Source organism: Chaetodon auriga, chromosome 15 (genome assembly GCF_051107435.1).
Source record: "Chaetodon auriga isolate fChaAug3 chromosome 15, fChaAug3.hap1, whole genome shotgun sequence".
Taxonomy (NCBI): domain Eukaryota; kingdom Metazoa; phylum Chordata; class Actinopteri; order Chaetodontiformes; family Chaetodontidae; genus Chaetodon; species Chaetodon auriga.
The window spans coordinates 4,638,899-4,653,070 of record NC_135088.1 but is presented as its reverse complement, the minus strand read 5'-3'; the positions used below and the strand labels follow the sequence as shown (position 1 = coordinate 4,653,070).

At 45.6% G+C, this 14,172-nt stretch overlaps 1 protein-coding gene across 10 annotated transcripts in view; it reads right to left on the bottom strand.

Annotated features, from left to right (window-relative positions):
• Positions 1-13,889, bottom strand: part of cadm1a (cell adhesion molecule 1a) — a 314,635-nt gene extending 300,746 nt beyond the window's left edge. For 7 of the 10 annotated variants that reach the window (XM_076750032.1, XM_076750034.1, XM_076750036.1 and 4 more), the window contains exon 1: positions 13,639-13,866. In XM_076750032.1, coding sequence (XP_076606147.1) covers positions 13,639-13,711 — 73 coding nt within the window. In that variant the 5' untranslated portion in view covers positions 13,712-13,866. Of the gene's footprint in view, positions 1-13,624 lie in introns of all 10 variants that reach the window. The other 3 variants (XM_076750040.1, XM_076750041.1, XM_076750042.1) reach the window with 2 other exon arrangements.
• Positions 13,890-14,172: the final 283 nt, after the last annotated feature.

The window sequence follows — 14,172 nt, the reverse complement described above, 5'->3', positions numbered from 1 at the left end:
AGATTTCAGGACTGTACGTTCATTACTCGCTGCACAGATGGTATCTGCGTTTATGACTTAAGAAGAGAGCTCACAGCTTTGAATTATTAACGTGACTCCGAGTGATTAATGGACAGTGTGTTAGAGTCCTACATGAGACGTTCAGGGCCCTCTTCCAGAGGACGGCGGGGGCTGGAACCCCGCAGCAGTGCCGGACCTGCAGTCACAGTCTACTACCTTTGCCATTTCTCCTCTGAAATGACCCACAGTTGTCATTTTTCAAAACATTAGTGTGACAAAATAGAAGCAGAGCGACATGGCCGTCAAACTCAGCCTTTGCTATTTTTGCTGCGAGATGACCCACCCTTGTCATCTTTCAGCACATTAGCGTGACAAAATAGAAAGGAGATTGAAGTGGCACCATCTGTGGATGACAGAGGACGCAATGAATTGATTTTTACTGTCTGATGTGCTCTTTCACACTGTGCTCCTTCTTTTTTTTTTTTAGATTATTGACCGACCACAGAATATTTGACCAGATTTAAAGAGAAAAACAGAAAAACTAATCACCAGTTGATTACCGATTCGTTCAACCGTTCAGCCCTCATAAACAAATCTCACTGTGGAGTAACGGCTGCGTTAGCGTCCAGTGGATTGGAATTGCGCTCACATCTCTGGCACGCTGGACATCAGCAATCACACGACAGTTTTTCTTACATATTTACAGCTGCTTCGACGTAAATGTGATCCAGCTGATTAAAACACTGATGTCAGGGTGCCATGCGTCAGACGTAACGATCGTCTATGGACGGTGAAACAGGCGATTGATTAAAAACAAATTGAAAATAAAAGATGATATTTACATGCTGATGACGGAGCGAACATTTGATGCTTTCAGCTTCTCAAATACAGCTTTGTAAGAGTGTATGTAAACAAATCGACTGCTTTAACGTACTGTTCAAGTGACGGTCCTCCACCTTTCCATCAACACCAGTAAGAAGCTGATTCTAAAAACAAACTGATTGGGTTCAAGCTGAAGTGACCTGATACTCCTGTGTCCATTTTATCTACAGCTGGGAACCATGTCACCACGTTCAGGGGTGAGGAAGAGGCCAAACAATGGCATCACAAAGGTGCATCTATGCGAGTCCCCAAAAAATTCCTGAAAAAGACGAGGGCCAGGTGTGAACTCTTTCGCTTTGACTGGACTCTGAACGGTACAGCAGATACAGCTGCGGTGCTGTGGTGAATTTGCATAGATGAAGAGGTTGGAACGGGTTAGCTTCGCTGTTTACCAACTTCTGGTGGCACAATCAGACTGAGCAGTGAGGCCAAATGAGCGCAGTCTTCATCGTAATCAATAGGAGGTCTTTAGACTTTGGCCTCCCTCAGACTTTAAGTATAAACTTGGCACAAGAGCATATTCCTGCCTCACTTAGCGGACGTTTATGTCTGATATATGAAAAAAATGACCCCCTGTGTGAGGTATAATGGTGTAATAGGGCTTTCAAGAAGCACTAATAGAGCCTTCTAAGCTACAATTATTGGCCAATCATCCTGGTGTGGGAGGTAATATAATGTACACGGAGAAAAGCTCCATCCTTTGCTCGCATGGCTCAACGGGTCAGAGTTGACTCGGAGGATGTGCAGTGACAGGAGCTCACTAAGTGGCGACGTAGGTGGCGGCGCGTTGTCTCAGATTTCAAATCTGACATCAACACATTCAGATCATGAACTGCTGAAGTCACCGTGCGCCGACTGACAAGGTTCAACCGGCTCATGGTCAAACCAAATCTGGAAACTCTGACAGCTAAGACAATCGTCTAATATATAATACATATGTCCTGTAGCAGACATGGAAGTTTTCCCATACTGTAATTCTACTTCTGTCTACACTGTGTCCACGACTTGTACTCAGAGGAACAGGGGTCGCTCACATTGATGTGCCCGCAGAGAATTATCATCCTTCTGCTTTACAGACGCCGTACAGCGAGTTTCAGCTCAGCGTTCGGCTGTCCAGCCTCTAACTTCACTGTTCTGGTTCATCCTCACCGCTCGCATGCATCTTTAAAGCGTCCTTGAGTCCCGGATACTCTGCGGCGCCACCCGGCCTCATGTCTACACCATGTCTGCTCAGCTTAAACTGCAGAGGCCGCTCCAACCGGCTTGGAAAGCATCTGAACTTCAGCGACTTGCCCCCCATTATTCTCTGTATAACAGTGGAATCATGCGTTTGCGAATTTCAGACATGATGACAGCTGGACAGGTGTGCAGAGGTGTAACAGACCATTTGAACATCTCTTCTTCTGCCATCCGTCACTTTTCTGACCATGTCTGCCTTTGAGGATGGACCAGATGAATATATAATGCTTAGAACTGCCAAACAGTCCTGGTTCTATCAGGTTTTGTCCCTTCAGTTAGCTTCAGTGCACCTGTAAAGCACTTCATGAAGGTGAAGCTGGCAGCATTGACCTCCTCAGTAAACATCACTTCATCACTGATCAATTATTAATGGAAAACAGCCACATGGAGTAAACAGCTTCAAAGGTCAGCAGCCTTTCAGCAGTTCTGCTTTACAGGTATTGTATCATCATAACCGATAGCTCAAACAATGTTAAGATAAGCCAAAATTCTGTTCAGCAATCAGCGGTGTGGAGGGAATTAGACGATCCCAGCATGTCAGGCCAACTCTGCAATGCCAGACAACCAATCAATACGCAGACAGTTTGCTAGACTCGCAGCTTCTCATCCTCAAAAAATATTCTTATGCGGATTAACTGCTCCTTCACCCATTTTCATTTTCAGTCGAGAAGGTATTAATCTGACAGCCAAGTGAAGCCCAACAAATACTACACACTTCAAAGCAGCAGGAACTGCTTTGGAAACCCGGCCGGATTCTTTCACTCCTATTTTCAGCCGGAGACACAGACCTTCCCTTCGTGTTTCAAGCAACCTTCTGCAACCCCAAAATAAAGAGCTGCTGCTGGTGTTCCAGCCGAACACTTGAGCTCATTTAAAGCTGCATCCAGTGTTTACGTTCGGCGCGTTGATGCCGGTGGAGAAGGCAAAGTCAAGCCCCACGACACGCATACACCGCCGTCCATCGACGTGTCACGTTCACGTCTTCACAAATTTCGACTGGAGACACTTCGTCTCGGTGTGGATGGTTTATTTCAAGTTCAGCTGGTGATGTCCTACATCTCACAGAAAGTCTTCCACCTCCTACACAGAGCAAAGCGTCTCCTGGCTGCACTGCATCTCGTCTACTGTCAGTGGATAATTAAAGGAAAGTAGAAACATTACTCATTAAGCGCCGGGCGAAGGTAAACCCACAGCGGTTAGACACAGTCACGCTCCCTAACAGTGTCAGAGTAAAGCATCACAGCAATTTATTTCCTTTCCCAGCAACAAAATAAAAAAAATACAATTATTACAATTCACATATTGTGTTACACGTTACTGCCAGATATTGAGCAGTGAGCGGCTGTAAGCAATGACAATCTTTAATAAAATTCACCACAGGAGACAAGAAGTAAGAAACTACAAACCAGCACAAACTGACAACCAGCAACATAAACCACCACGTTCAACACACTAACATCACAATGGAAATGTACGCCGTCTCGTCCAGAGAGCTGCACAGGTAGATGTTAATCACTATATTCATTCAGCGCCTTTTTACTCGCTTTTATGCGCATTTTGTCAAAAAACAGCGTAAATAAAGGCTTCAGGTCACAAAACGTGAGCCTGCACACGGACTGAAAAGACGTCGGAACAACAGTCAAAGGCAATCATGAGGTAAGCTGGCGCTGTCACAGAGGCCAGGTGATGCTGAGGCTATGCTAGCGATAGCATTATCATTACAAAAGTAGCGTTACCAGTCACGGATTACTCCACACAAACAGCAATAAAGTAAGGTATTACTTTTAAATGACGGTAACCAGTAATATGGATTACATGTTGAAAGAAACTTGCCCAACGCTGCTCCCAAAGAACTTCTAATGGACGGAAGGACAGACAACTATTTCAGCATAAGAGCGTGTCCCGAGGTCAAACAGCAAAGAGCCGTGACCTGGTAAAAGAGGTCTGGGCTGTCCGTCCACTCCAGCTGTACGGGAGCATGATGTGCAGGCACTTTGCTCCCTTTGGTAGACAAATTGGTGCCTGTGCCTCCCGCTGGATGTGATTTCTCCCTGAGTGCTTGTTGGATGGAAGCACTGGGGGGTGAGTCAACAGAAGAACTCCCATTTTGATTGTAAACAAGTGAAACCAAAAGCAGATACAAAACACTGAAATCAACTCGACAAACTGGAGCAGAATAGAATTAGAGCATCTATCAATGGGTCCATCGAAGGATGAGACTCAGCGAGGAGGTTTTTCCTATTTCTGTTGATTGCAGAGTCATCTGTTTAAAATATTCATACTCTTTGAACGCTTCGGCACGCCGTCTTCAAGCAGGAGCATGAGAGGACATACAGAGTGAACTGGATTCAAAGTCTGTCGGATCAGAGCTGATGGAGAGCAGGGGGCGGTTTGTCCTACTTGCGGAAATATTGTTGTTTCGAGGGCCTGATTAATTGTGTTCTGGGAGATAAACAAACCGAATGTACACCTATTTCCTGCACGTAGTTTGACAGGCAGATGCAAGAGTTTATTAATAAGTCTCTGTACATTTCAGTGTTTGCTCAGTGGTTATATAAAGGCCTTTACCCATGGCTCCATGCAGTGTGTCGATGAAAACACTGCTTCTTATTTTAAGTATCCATATACTCACATCTGTTACAGAAGACAAGGTCGAGTTAAGACTTACAGTAAAAGTCATAATAAACACAATGCTACTCATTCACGGTCAAATCTTTGCATAGACATACTCGACGACAGAAGGCCAAACAGCGCAGAGCCTTGGCTCGCGGCGTGCATAGCATTCCACCGCAGGCGCTGCACACTGAACATCCTCTTTCTGCTCTTTATCAATGAGATGTTTGCTGCCAATTCTTACTGTTCTAAATGTTGAACAGACTCACTGGGAAAAGGACCATCTCTGATGCCAACGTGCCATTTTTGCTTTTACTGTTTTTCATATTGGAAGGCGACAGCACCTCGACCAGGAGCGAGCCGGCTCCGACGAATCTTAAATCACAACGGCATCACAACTGCCTCACTGACGAATCCACTCATCTCATGTGTTCTAGGATCTGTTCACACCTTCCTCATTTGGTCCTCACTGTCAGAGTTTCATCCGAAACCTCTGGACCAAATGGTCGAACCCTGATCTGATCACACCTGGGGAAGAAAAAACAAAAAAAACAAAGCAGCAACACAAAATGAGCTGCTCCGCTGGTAAACAAACAAACAATCTGAAACTTTTGAAGTGTTTTCTGAGACGCCGCACGCCCGACCAATCAACTGCAGGTACAAGGAGGCACTGCTCGTGTAGGCGATGACAACAGGATGTGAGGATGTCAGCTACATTTCTTTAGTGCGCTCGCACAACTGCAATGTCACATGTAACAAAACTGTGAACCTTGGTTCACACCTTCAGGTGTGAAAAGGCCCTCCAGCCATCTTCTGACAGGAAACGAGCACTACGGAGGACGTCACAGGCGAGAAGCCTCAGCTATGAAGAGTGACACGAATATGATGGTGATGATTTTGATTGGCCAACACTCTAGATGATGTCAGATGATAGGACACTGCAGCAAAAGTCCAATGCTAATAAAGACAAGATGTTCGAGCTCAGCGTTCGTCCCGGATGAAGAAGCAAAATCACTCAGGACGGTTTTGTTTCTGTGTTGTTACGAGTTCACAGAGAATCAGATCGTGACACTGAATAAAATCAAGCGGCACTTCACACACTTGCAATCCACAACTTTTGGACGAGCGGGGACCCCATTGTTCTCCTGCAGGTAAGATTCTCCTCCGCATCGTCCAACTGGGACACAAAGAAACTGAGCTGGCGCATTATTGTGCAGCGATTGTCTGGAATTAGTGCAGAAAATATCAGTCAAGGCGGAGTTACAATGGGTGAGACAAAGGACGGGAACTGAGCAGAGCGGGGAGAGGCGATCCGGTTCCACAGGAGACGGTGTAACAGCCTGAAGGGTCTCATCAGGAGCAAATTCACTGAAATGTAATACAAGCTGGAGTGTTATGTAAAATGAAAGATGGGAGAACCCAGACCACTCAAGCCTACTGTGCTGGAAATGGCTGATGCATACCTGCATTGTATTCAGAAGGGCATTCATTTCCCCTCCGATGATTACACCAGCTGTATTGTTTATTTGGTTGAAAGCACAAATGATATGCATTGATTCCTTATTCATTCATTGTTGAACTCGGCATTGTATCTATGAATGCAGGCAAAATGGGCCCAATTACAGCAAGTGATGCCTCCCTGCGACTCGGCGGCAGAGCAAGATGATGAAGGCCTCAAACTGGGAGGAAAAGAGCAATCAAAGGCCACTTGTTGTCTTTTGTAAATTCGAAAAGCAAAATGGAAAACACTCCTGGCTGCGACGGACAAAGGTTCACTCGGGACGAAGGATTAGATTAGTCAACCACACGTATGTAAGAGGGCATCGGCGTGTTCCTGCTATCAGAGCTCCTCCAGCGACCCTCCACATTATGGCTGAAATAATCTGCAATTCATCTGTGGTTCATCTAAAAATTAGGATTAATAATGAAAGAATATGTACATTTCCAACATTTTCTTTTCTATCACAATCACTGTTTTCATTCAGTCTTCTTGCAGCATTGAAACTAAACTCCCCGAGCAGATGAGAGATTTTACTGTGAAACATCTAAGTAGAGTTTTACTGACGGTACGTCACACTGATCCAAAATCAGCCACAATAAAGGGGAAACGACTGGTGAATGAACAATTATTGCTGTGAAAATGTGCATTATACTGAATATACAACAGGCAAACACGAGGTCAGTTTTGGGTTTCCTTTGACCGAAATGAAAATGTTACATTTATTACAGACTTGAGGTCTGTTAAATAAACAGAAATACAGACTCCATTCTTCCTGCTGTGACACAAATAAAAGCCGGTGTTGGAAAGTTAAAGTGAGGAGGTTTTTACCAGCAGCCACAAAACAATTTAATCGTCTCCAGTATAAAAGTACTCTTTAAATCCTGCATCGATGTGAGGAAGACGCACGGAGGTCTTCGTCTGCAGCAGGACCGTTAAACGCCTTTTTCATTTCCAACATTAACGATACCACAGCAGCCATACTGGTACTTAAAATGTGAGGAAACTTTCTTCATCAAACGGCTCGTTTTGAATCGAATCCAAAAGTTCAACAGCGGAAATTTACGTTGTTCTTTTCTTCTGTGGTCACGTTTTTTTCTCTTATGTTACAGATTTTTTTCCTTTTGGCTTGTGATCACATACAGCGTGTGTGTGTGTGTGTGTGTGTGTGTGTGTGTGTGTGTGTGTGTGTGTGTTATCCTCATCGTCTGCCTTTGGTCAGGCCTGCTTCCATGTGTCAGAGGCTCGGGGCACATCCACCTGCCTGAGGCTGCTCTCTGATGTTGCCGGGGCTCCTTCTTGTGCTTCACAATAAAAGGCCACAGGTTTTGGGGGGTTTTTTTTCCTCATTGTTTCTCCATGAGGCAGAATAGAAAAAGCCATGTTGGGTGAAAACTCGTCTCTTTTCAGGTAGATTTCAGGATGTGGAAAGTGTGTTTCCAGTTGGCAGCCTGCTGATGGAACACTGATTGGTGGTTTGCCAATTTGAACTCAATCTGAACCCATCCAATCTCACTTAATGGGATTATATTAAAGCTTCTACCTTCGTGTGGTTTGAACATCGTCAGACCACAAAAACTGAACTGGACCCCGGCTGCAGCAGGGACCACGGCTTCTAAATAACATCAGAGCCCACAGAGCTCTCTGCTGCACAGTCTGACTGGAGCACAACATGAGCTGGAGGCACTGGAGGAAGGACAGTTTGGTGACACAGATAACAAGGATTCATCCTCTGGGGGTCATGAAAACCCAAACCACAAACTAACCATAGTCTGGCCTGATGATCAAAGCTGCAGGCGAACTGACCCGACCAAAAAATGCTAATAAATTCCAACCCTGACAAGAAATTTCCACGTTTGAAATGGAAGACTGAAATAAAGTAAAATTTGAGAAAAAGGAAAAGGTTTGAGGTTTTTGTTATTAAGCCCAAGATGAGAAACCTGATAAACCTTAAAACTCTAAACTGTCCGGCGATGTTTGCATGGAGAATAAAGCTGCTCACGACATATAAAAGTTCACTTCAGCCTCTGAATTAAAGCAGCACAGCCTTGTAACGCCCACCTGGACGCGTTCTCGGCCGTTCTGACTCTTAAATGAGATTTTCTGATTTCTTAAACTCGTCTTTTTTTTTAACACACTTGCTGGAGGCCTCAATCGGACAAGACTCCTACAAATGATGTTTGGAAAATATTTGCATTCACCTCAGTAGCCTTTTGTGCATCAACATTATGTAAATATGATCATAAATATTCAAACGTCAGTTGAATTTGACTCATTTCACTCGTATAGGCAGATTTTCAAGCCGTGGAGCTCAGTGTGACTCCATACCTAGGCCAGCAGGCTGCTCTCGGAGCGCCAGCTTGCAGCCCACGCCCACCCCCTTAACACCCCCTCCTCAATCCCTCCAGAGATTTGGAATCGGAGGGTGCTTACTTGACATCCCATCAGTCGGCGGCACACTAACAAGTAGGCCATAAACCTTTTTTCTCTCTTTGATTACACTAAGTGCACAGAGGCCAGATGCGACCCAGCCCAGTCATCTGTTGGCTTGCCAGCACAGTCGCTGTACACTGGTGGGGGCAGGAGGAGGAGGGGGGGGGTCACTCAGGGTCCCCTCCCTTCAGGAATAAAGCCATTGTTCTTCATTACAGCTGGAGAGGCTGCTGGGGGGGTTCAGAGGGAGAACAAGTCCATTTCCACACCTGTTTTCCATCACCGGGGCTCCTACCAGCCAAACGCTCTGCACAAGGACTCAGCCGAGTCTGAAACACGTTTCCTCCGTCACTAAAGCCGCCCGCAGGCAATGTTTTGTGCCAGTTCACTGTGATAATAAAAATGGCAATTTTCAGACCGAGCAAAGAAACAAACTATTCAGTTAATTATTTCTGTCAGGGCAGACAAGTCTGTAAAACAGCATTTAGATCATTACGGAGCACCACGACTCCAGCACAGCTCTGCAGGTAATTCAGCACCCGTGCGGCTCTTTAGCACCCACAATGCACATGGTAATAACCAGTCAGCTGTTTAAGAGGCAACAGATAACCGTGATGACTTTAGCACAATAAACATCATCTGCTGGGAGGAAACTTTCCCAACACGGAGACTCTTGACAGTCAGTGCAGAGTGTGATGTGAGGCAGATAAGGCCGTCTCATTTAAAGCATCAGCTGACACAATAACAGAAATTTGGTACGGAGACAATACTGCTCTCCATACCCACAAAAGCTGTGCAAGCAAACATGATTATGAAGAAGTAGGACCGCTTCGTGTGCAGCATTCACAAGGACGTGCTATCCAGGCGGAGCAGCTAATGCTACAAGCATCCCTGGAGTGGCTACTGGATAATAACACTGAGGCTACAGCACTTAGCATTAAAATAAAGTAATGGATAAATGTGCTGTACATGAGATTGTTTCACCAAGAACAGCATTCTAGGACTCTACTCACAAGTACTCAGCATGTCTACTTCATGAAGTACCAAACCAGGTCTGAAAACACTGAGCCTGTGCACCAATTCACCCTGTTTCATATGATAACCGCATCATTAGCTGGAAACAATTGGATTGTTGGTCCATTAAAACGAGGAAGGCAACAGGCTGAAACAGGCAGAGATCAACTGAGCTGCTGTACGGAGGGCGTGGACGTGATCAATCACATCTGAGAGCTCTGCTGTGTTTAAGGTAAAGAAATGCAAACTGCAGCCTAAAATCCAGGGATTTAAGCAAATCCCATTAAGCCATTGTCCTCTCGTTAAGTGACATCATGTGATATTCCTGATACTGGTGCAGGACTGGTAACGACTGCTGTGAACTGAGGCCAAGAACCACAAACACACAGAAAACATCCATTCATTTGCTTCGGCTTTAAAGCCCGTATGTAAAAAAGGAATAACCTCCTGGAGAAGGTGTACGACGTGCTGCATCTCAGCCAACAGAGGTGCAAAAAAAACAATGCCAGAAGGAAATAGGTCGATTAACTCAACACATGCTGCACCACTACAAAGTAATAAGTTCCAAAGGGATCCACTGCTGTCCATCAGCTAAAGGAAGCCTGATTATTTGCACTCTGAGAACAAGCAACTGAAATCTGAGACTGTCCATCAAAGGGAAATACTCAAAGCTTCAATCTACAGACGCCACGGACATAACCGACGGCCCCGCGCGCTGCAGCTTCGTCAAACATGACGAATAATAACCGGAATCAACCGTCTAACACGCAGGAAACACGTAACCTGACCCGTTCGCTCAGAGCCACACGTCTGAAGTCAAGCTCACGTACATTCACACACACTCAGTCCCTGCTCCCACCTGCACCATCACACCCATTGCATAACGTCACAAAAATGAAAGCAGAGATGTCTCTCTATAACTGATAGATTGCCTAAACATGTTCTCAAGTCTCAGCAAGCTTGTGGTCAGAGCACGCTGCGTTAGCATTCCTCAATAACACCTGCAAAGCGCCCCTGGCATTAATCCACATGACAATGAACTCGGTATCTCCACACAGAAGCATAAAGGGGCTGAAAAAATGTGCATTTTAATAACATATCACTGTGAATAAATTACAGCAGGACACAAAATATCCCTGCGTGGCACTTTTAATCACGGCGCTGCACAATTATCACGGTTATTTCAGTCACAATTAGCTGAAACAAAAACACTTTTTCTGCATGTTAAACTCAGAGAAAAGTGTCTCCATTTAAAGAAGCTGCAGCATAAACGAAACTTCATTAAAACGTATGAATATATAAAGCCAGAATTCATTAAAGAGGCAGATAATCTAAACACAAAAGGTCACTGGCACAGCCCATTCAAAGCCGATTTATTTGTCGGAGTTGAAGAAATGACTGCAATTAGACTCTTACGTGCTTGTGAGCTCTTAATTAAGATACAAAAATATACGACTTTTATTACATGTCCGTGTGCTTAGATTGGTAATTTTGCAATAATGTGTTTATGTTGCGCCTAATTAAAACAATAGCAGGAAATGTTAAGTTTGTCTTATGCCTCAAAACAGAGGGAGGAACGTTCAATCTCCTCAAAGAAAGAACACCATCCCCAACTGGAGTTCATCTGAATATACAAGGACATTTTAAGACTCGTTCCTGGGAAATTCCAACTTCCTGTCTGAGTCACTTGAGATGACTTCTGTATTCTGCATGCAGGCTTATTCCAAAGACTGACAAAACGCATCACTTATTCACTTATTTCCAAAGGATGAGGGTTATCTGTGGAGGTGCAGAGCGACTCCTCTGAGTCCTCCTCTCACACAGGAGCAATGGCAGTCAAACAGAGGACTGCGAATGCTTTCTGCTAAATCCATTTCATTTGGAGCACTTGTGTGATTTGATGACCGTGTGAGTTTAGCCTGGTGCCAGGATGGAACTTATAGTTGGGCTGAAATTAATTAATGCAGCCTTCTGCAGTGCAAGTCTTCCCATCACAGCACCGACTTCCATTTATTTGCATTGAGGGGAAAAACATCCTGCAATGCTTAGCAAGATGCGAGCCTACAGTTTGCGCTGGAGGTAAATAATTGATATGCTTTGTGCAAGCTGTGCCCTGAGCTTTGTTTGAAATCAGTGGATCCTTTTCCACGAAGGTGAAGCAGCACTGGCCCCCGTCCAAAGCTGCACAGAGCCGCGTTCAGTTTGCTGGGCTTTGCAGGACTGCTCGCATGAAAAACATGACCAGCGCGCGCGTCCATTTTAATGGATAAAACGTTGTACTGGATTAAGCCTGCTGGATAATCCACAATGTGACACACGTCGACATCTGCCGCCCCGTCATTCCCCCCATCAGAGGCTCCAGCTCAGCATAAAAAAGGTTTATGAAGAGCCGCTTTGCGCTCAATAACTTTATGTTTGCAGCCGTTCACGGGCAGAACTGACTTGACGCAAACACGGACTGTAACAGGGGGTCGAGGTGGATCAGCAGCTGTGCTCAGATTCACCACAAAGCCTCAGTTTAAGCAGTTATATAACTGTGGGAGCTGTTTGTGCGGGTGTCCAGTTTGGAGCGGCGTGTGCGTGAGGTGCGGGGTGCGTTTCCCCGACTACTGTGAGTCTGCTTCACCACCGACATGTCCATCGTGTCAATGCGCAAAGATGAAGAAGCCCAGACCTTCTGCGCGTCTCTAAGCAGTCTTCTTCATGACCAAAGCCCGAGCCTGGAGCGCGCTGACAGGATGGAAAACAGCCATTTATCCCGTCTCAGTCCAATAAATAAACGTGTGGCTGTTCCGCAGCCCGCCAACTCACAAACACCTCACAGTACAATGCACCGTTTCCGAGCCAAACGCGTCAAAATTCACCCTCATCAGCTTTATCTGTTACCCAGCAGCTCCTTCAGAGCATCTCACTCTGACTACTACACCCCAGCGAACCCCTGACGTTTCCAGGCACGATGCTACCGCGAGTCCACTCCCGATGTTACGGAAACAGCCCGGAACGCAACTGGAAACTAAGGCGAATTAATATTCTCGCGTTTACCAGCCAGAGTACATGTGTTTTAGAAGGTAACTTGGGACATAATGTGGACCAGTCTGAGATGCTTATCATTTCGGCATACATCCAAAACAATGAGGAGCACTTGTTTCATTGAAATGTAAACTTTTATAACGGCTTCGCCCGTCGTTCGAGCCGTCTGCCCACCGGAATCCAGCGGGGTGGTCGACGGAGAACGAATTGTACAAAACTGAGATTAAATGGAAAATAACTGCTGATTCGTGAGCTGTCTTTACGCCGAATTTACCAGAAAGACACAACATTACGGACACGTGTCGCATTACATCCTAATGTGTATGAATCTTTGATTCGGTGGCATCCGATTAAATTGACCGAGTTTTGAATGGAGTTTGCCGTAGCGTATCCTCAAACTGCACGTCGCCAGGGCTGCTGCATATTCTACTTTAACGCACCGCTGTTTTCTGTGATTTACAGCAGTCCGGGCTCCCTCTGAACAACATGCCACAAAAGTAACCGAGCTGCTGGACTGAGCAGACAAACGGCCATTGAAGCAGGTCTCAAGCATCTGTGTGGCGACCAAACCCCGTTGGTCTGTTTGGTTTTTCGCACAGAATTGGCCACATTGAAGAGTTGGCAGCTGCGTGGCGGCAAAGCGATTTCTAATGGTGATCTGACCAAAGTGATGAATTCTTAGCCAGCGTATCTGCCTGTTTGTGCAGCCTGTACGGCACACACACGCAAACCTGCTGTTTCTTTCCTCTATTTCAACTTTACGGACAGTTGGCTTTTCTTAGTCGCTCAACAACATCGTGCATCCAAACGCTCCGCTGCGCACGTCCACACATTGCCCCGCTGATAAAAACCACTCTCCTCCGTCCACATCCCCGGAAATGTGACAGCAAAGTGTGCATTCCACGTAGGCATCACGGGAAAAGTCCTACCTTTGTGAAGAGCCGCTTGAAGCATGAATAAAAAGAGAATAGTCGCGAGAGAGCCGCTGCCAGTGTTCGCCATGTTGGACACCTGCTTCAGTATGGCAGAGAGAGGCAGCTTCACCTACAGCTACAGCGGGACTCAGTCAATGAGATGCGGGAAGGGAGGGCACTGTTCACCATATTCATCTCATCCAGCGCTTCACAAACCACGTTAAAGATCATGAACGTGTCTCATATTCTGCAGCTCTTTGAATGTTGTTAGACGGAAAAAAACTCAGTGCTTTTAATGCTGTGTCGTGCTGTGTGTGTGTGTGTGTGTGTGTGTGTGTGTGTGTGTGTGTGTGGTGAGACTGGATGGATCCCATGCCCATCATGGGAAACCAGTCCAGGTCCTGTCATATTCTGGTCTGTCTTGAACTCATAGATCGATAAAAAAAAATCTTTTTCCTTTTTTTTTTATATATATATATATATCTTTTTTTTCTCCTTTGTTTTGGGGGCCAGTCGGAGAGTTTCTGAGGTCCCAAGGTCCCCATCCCC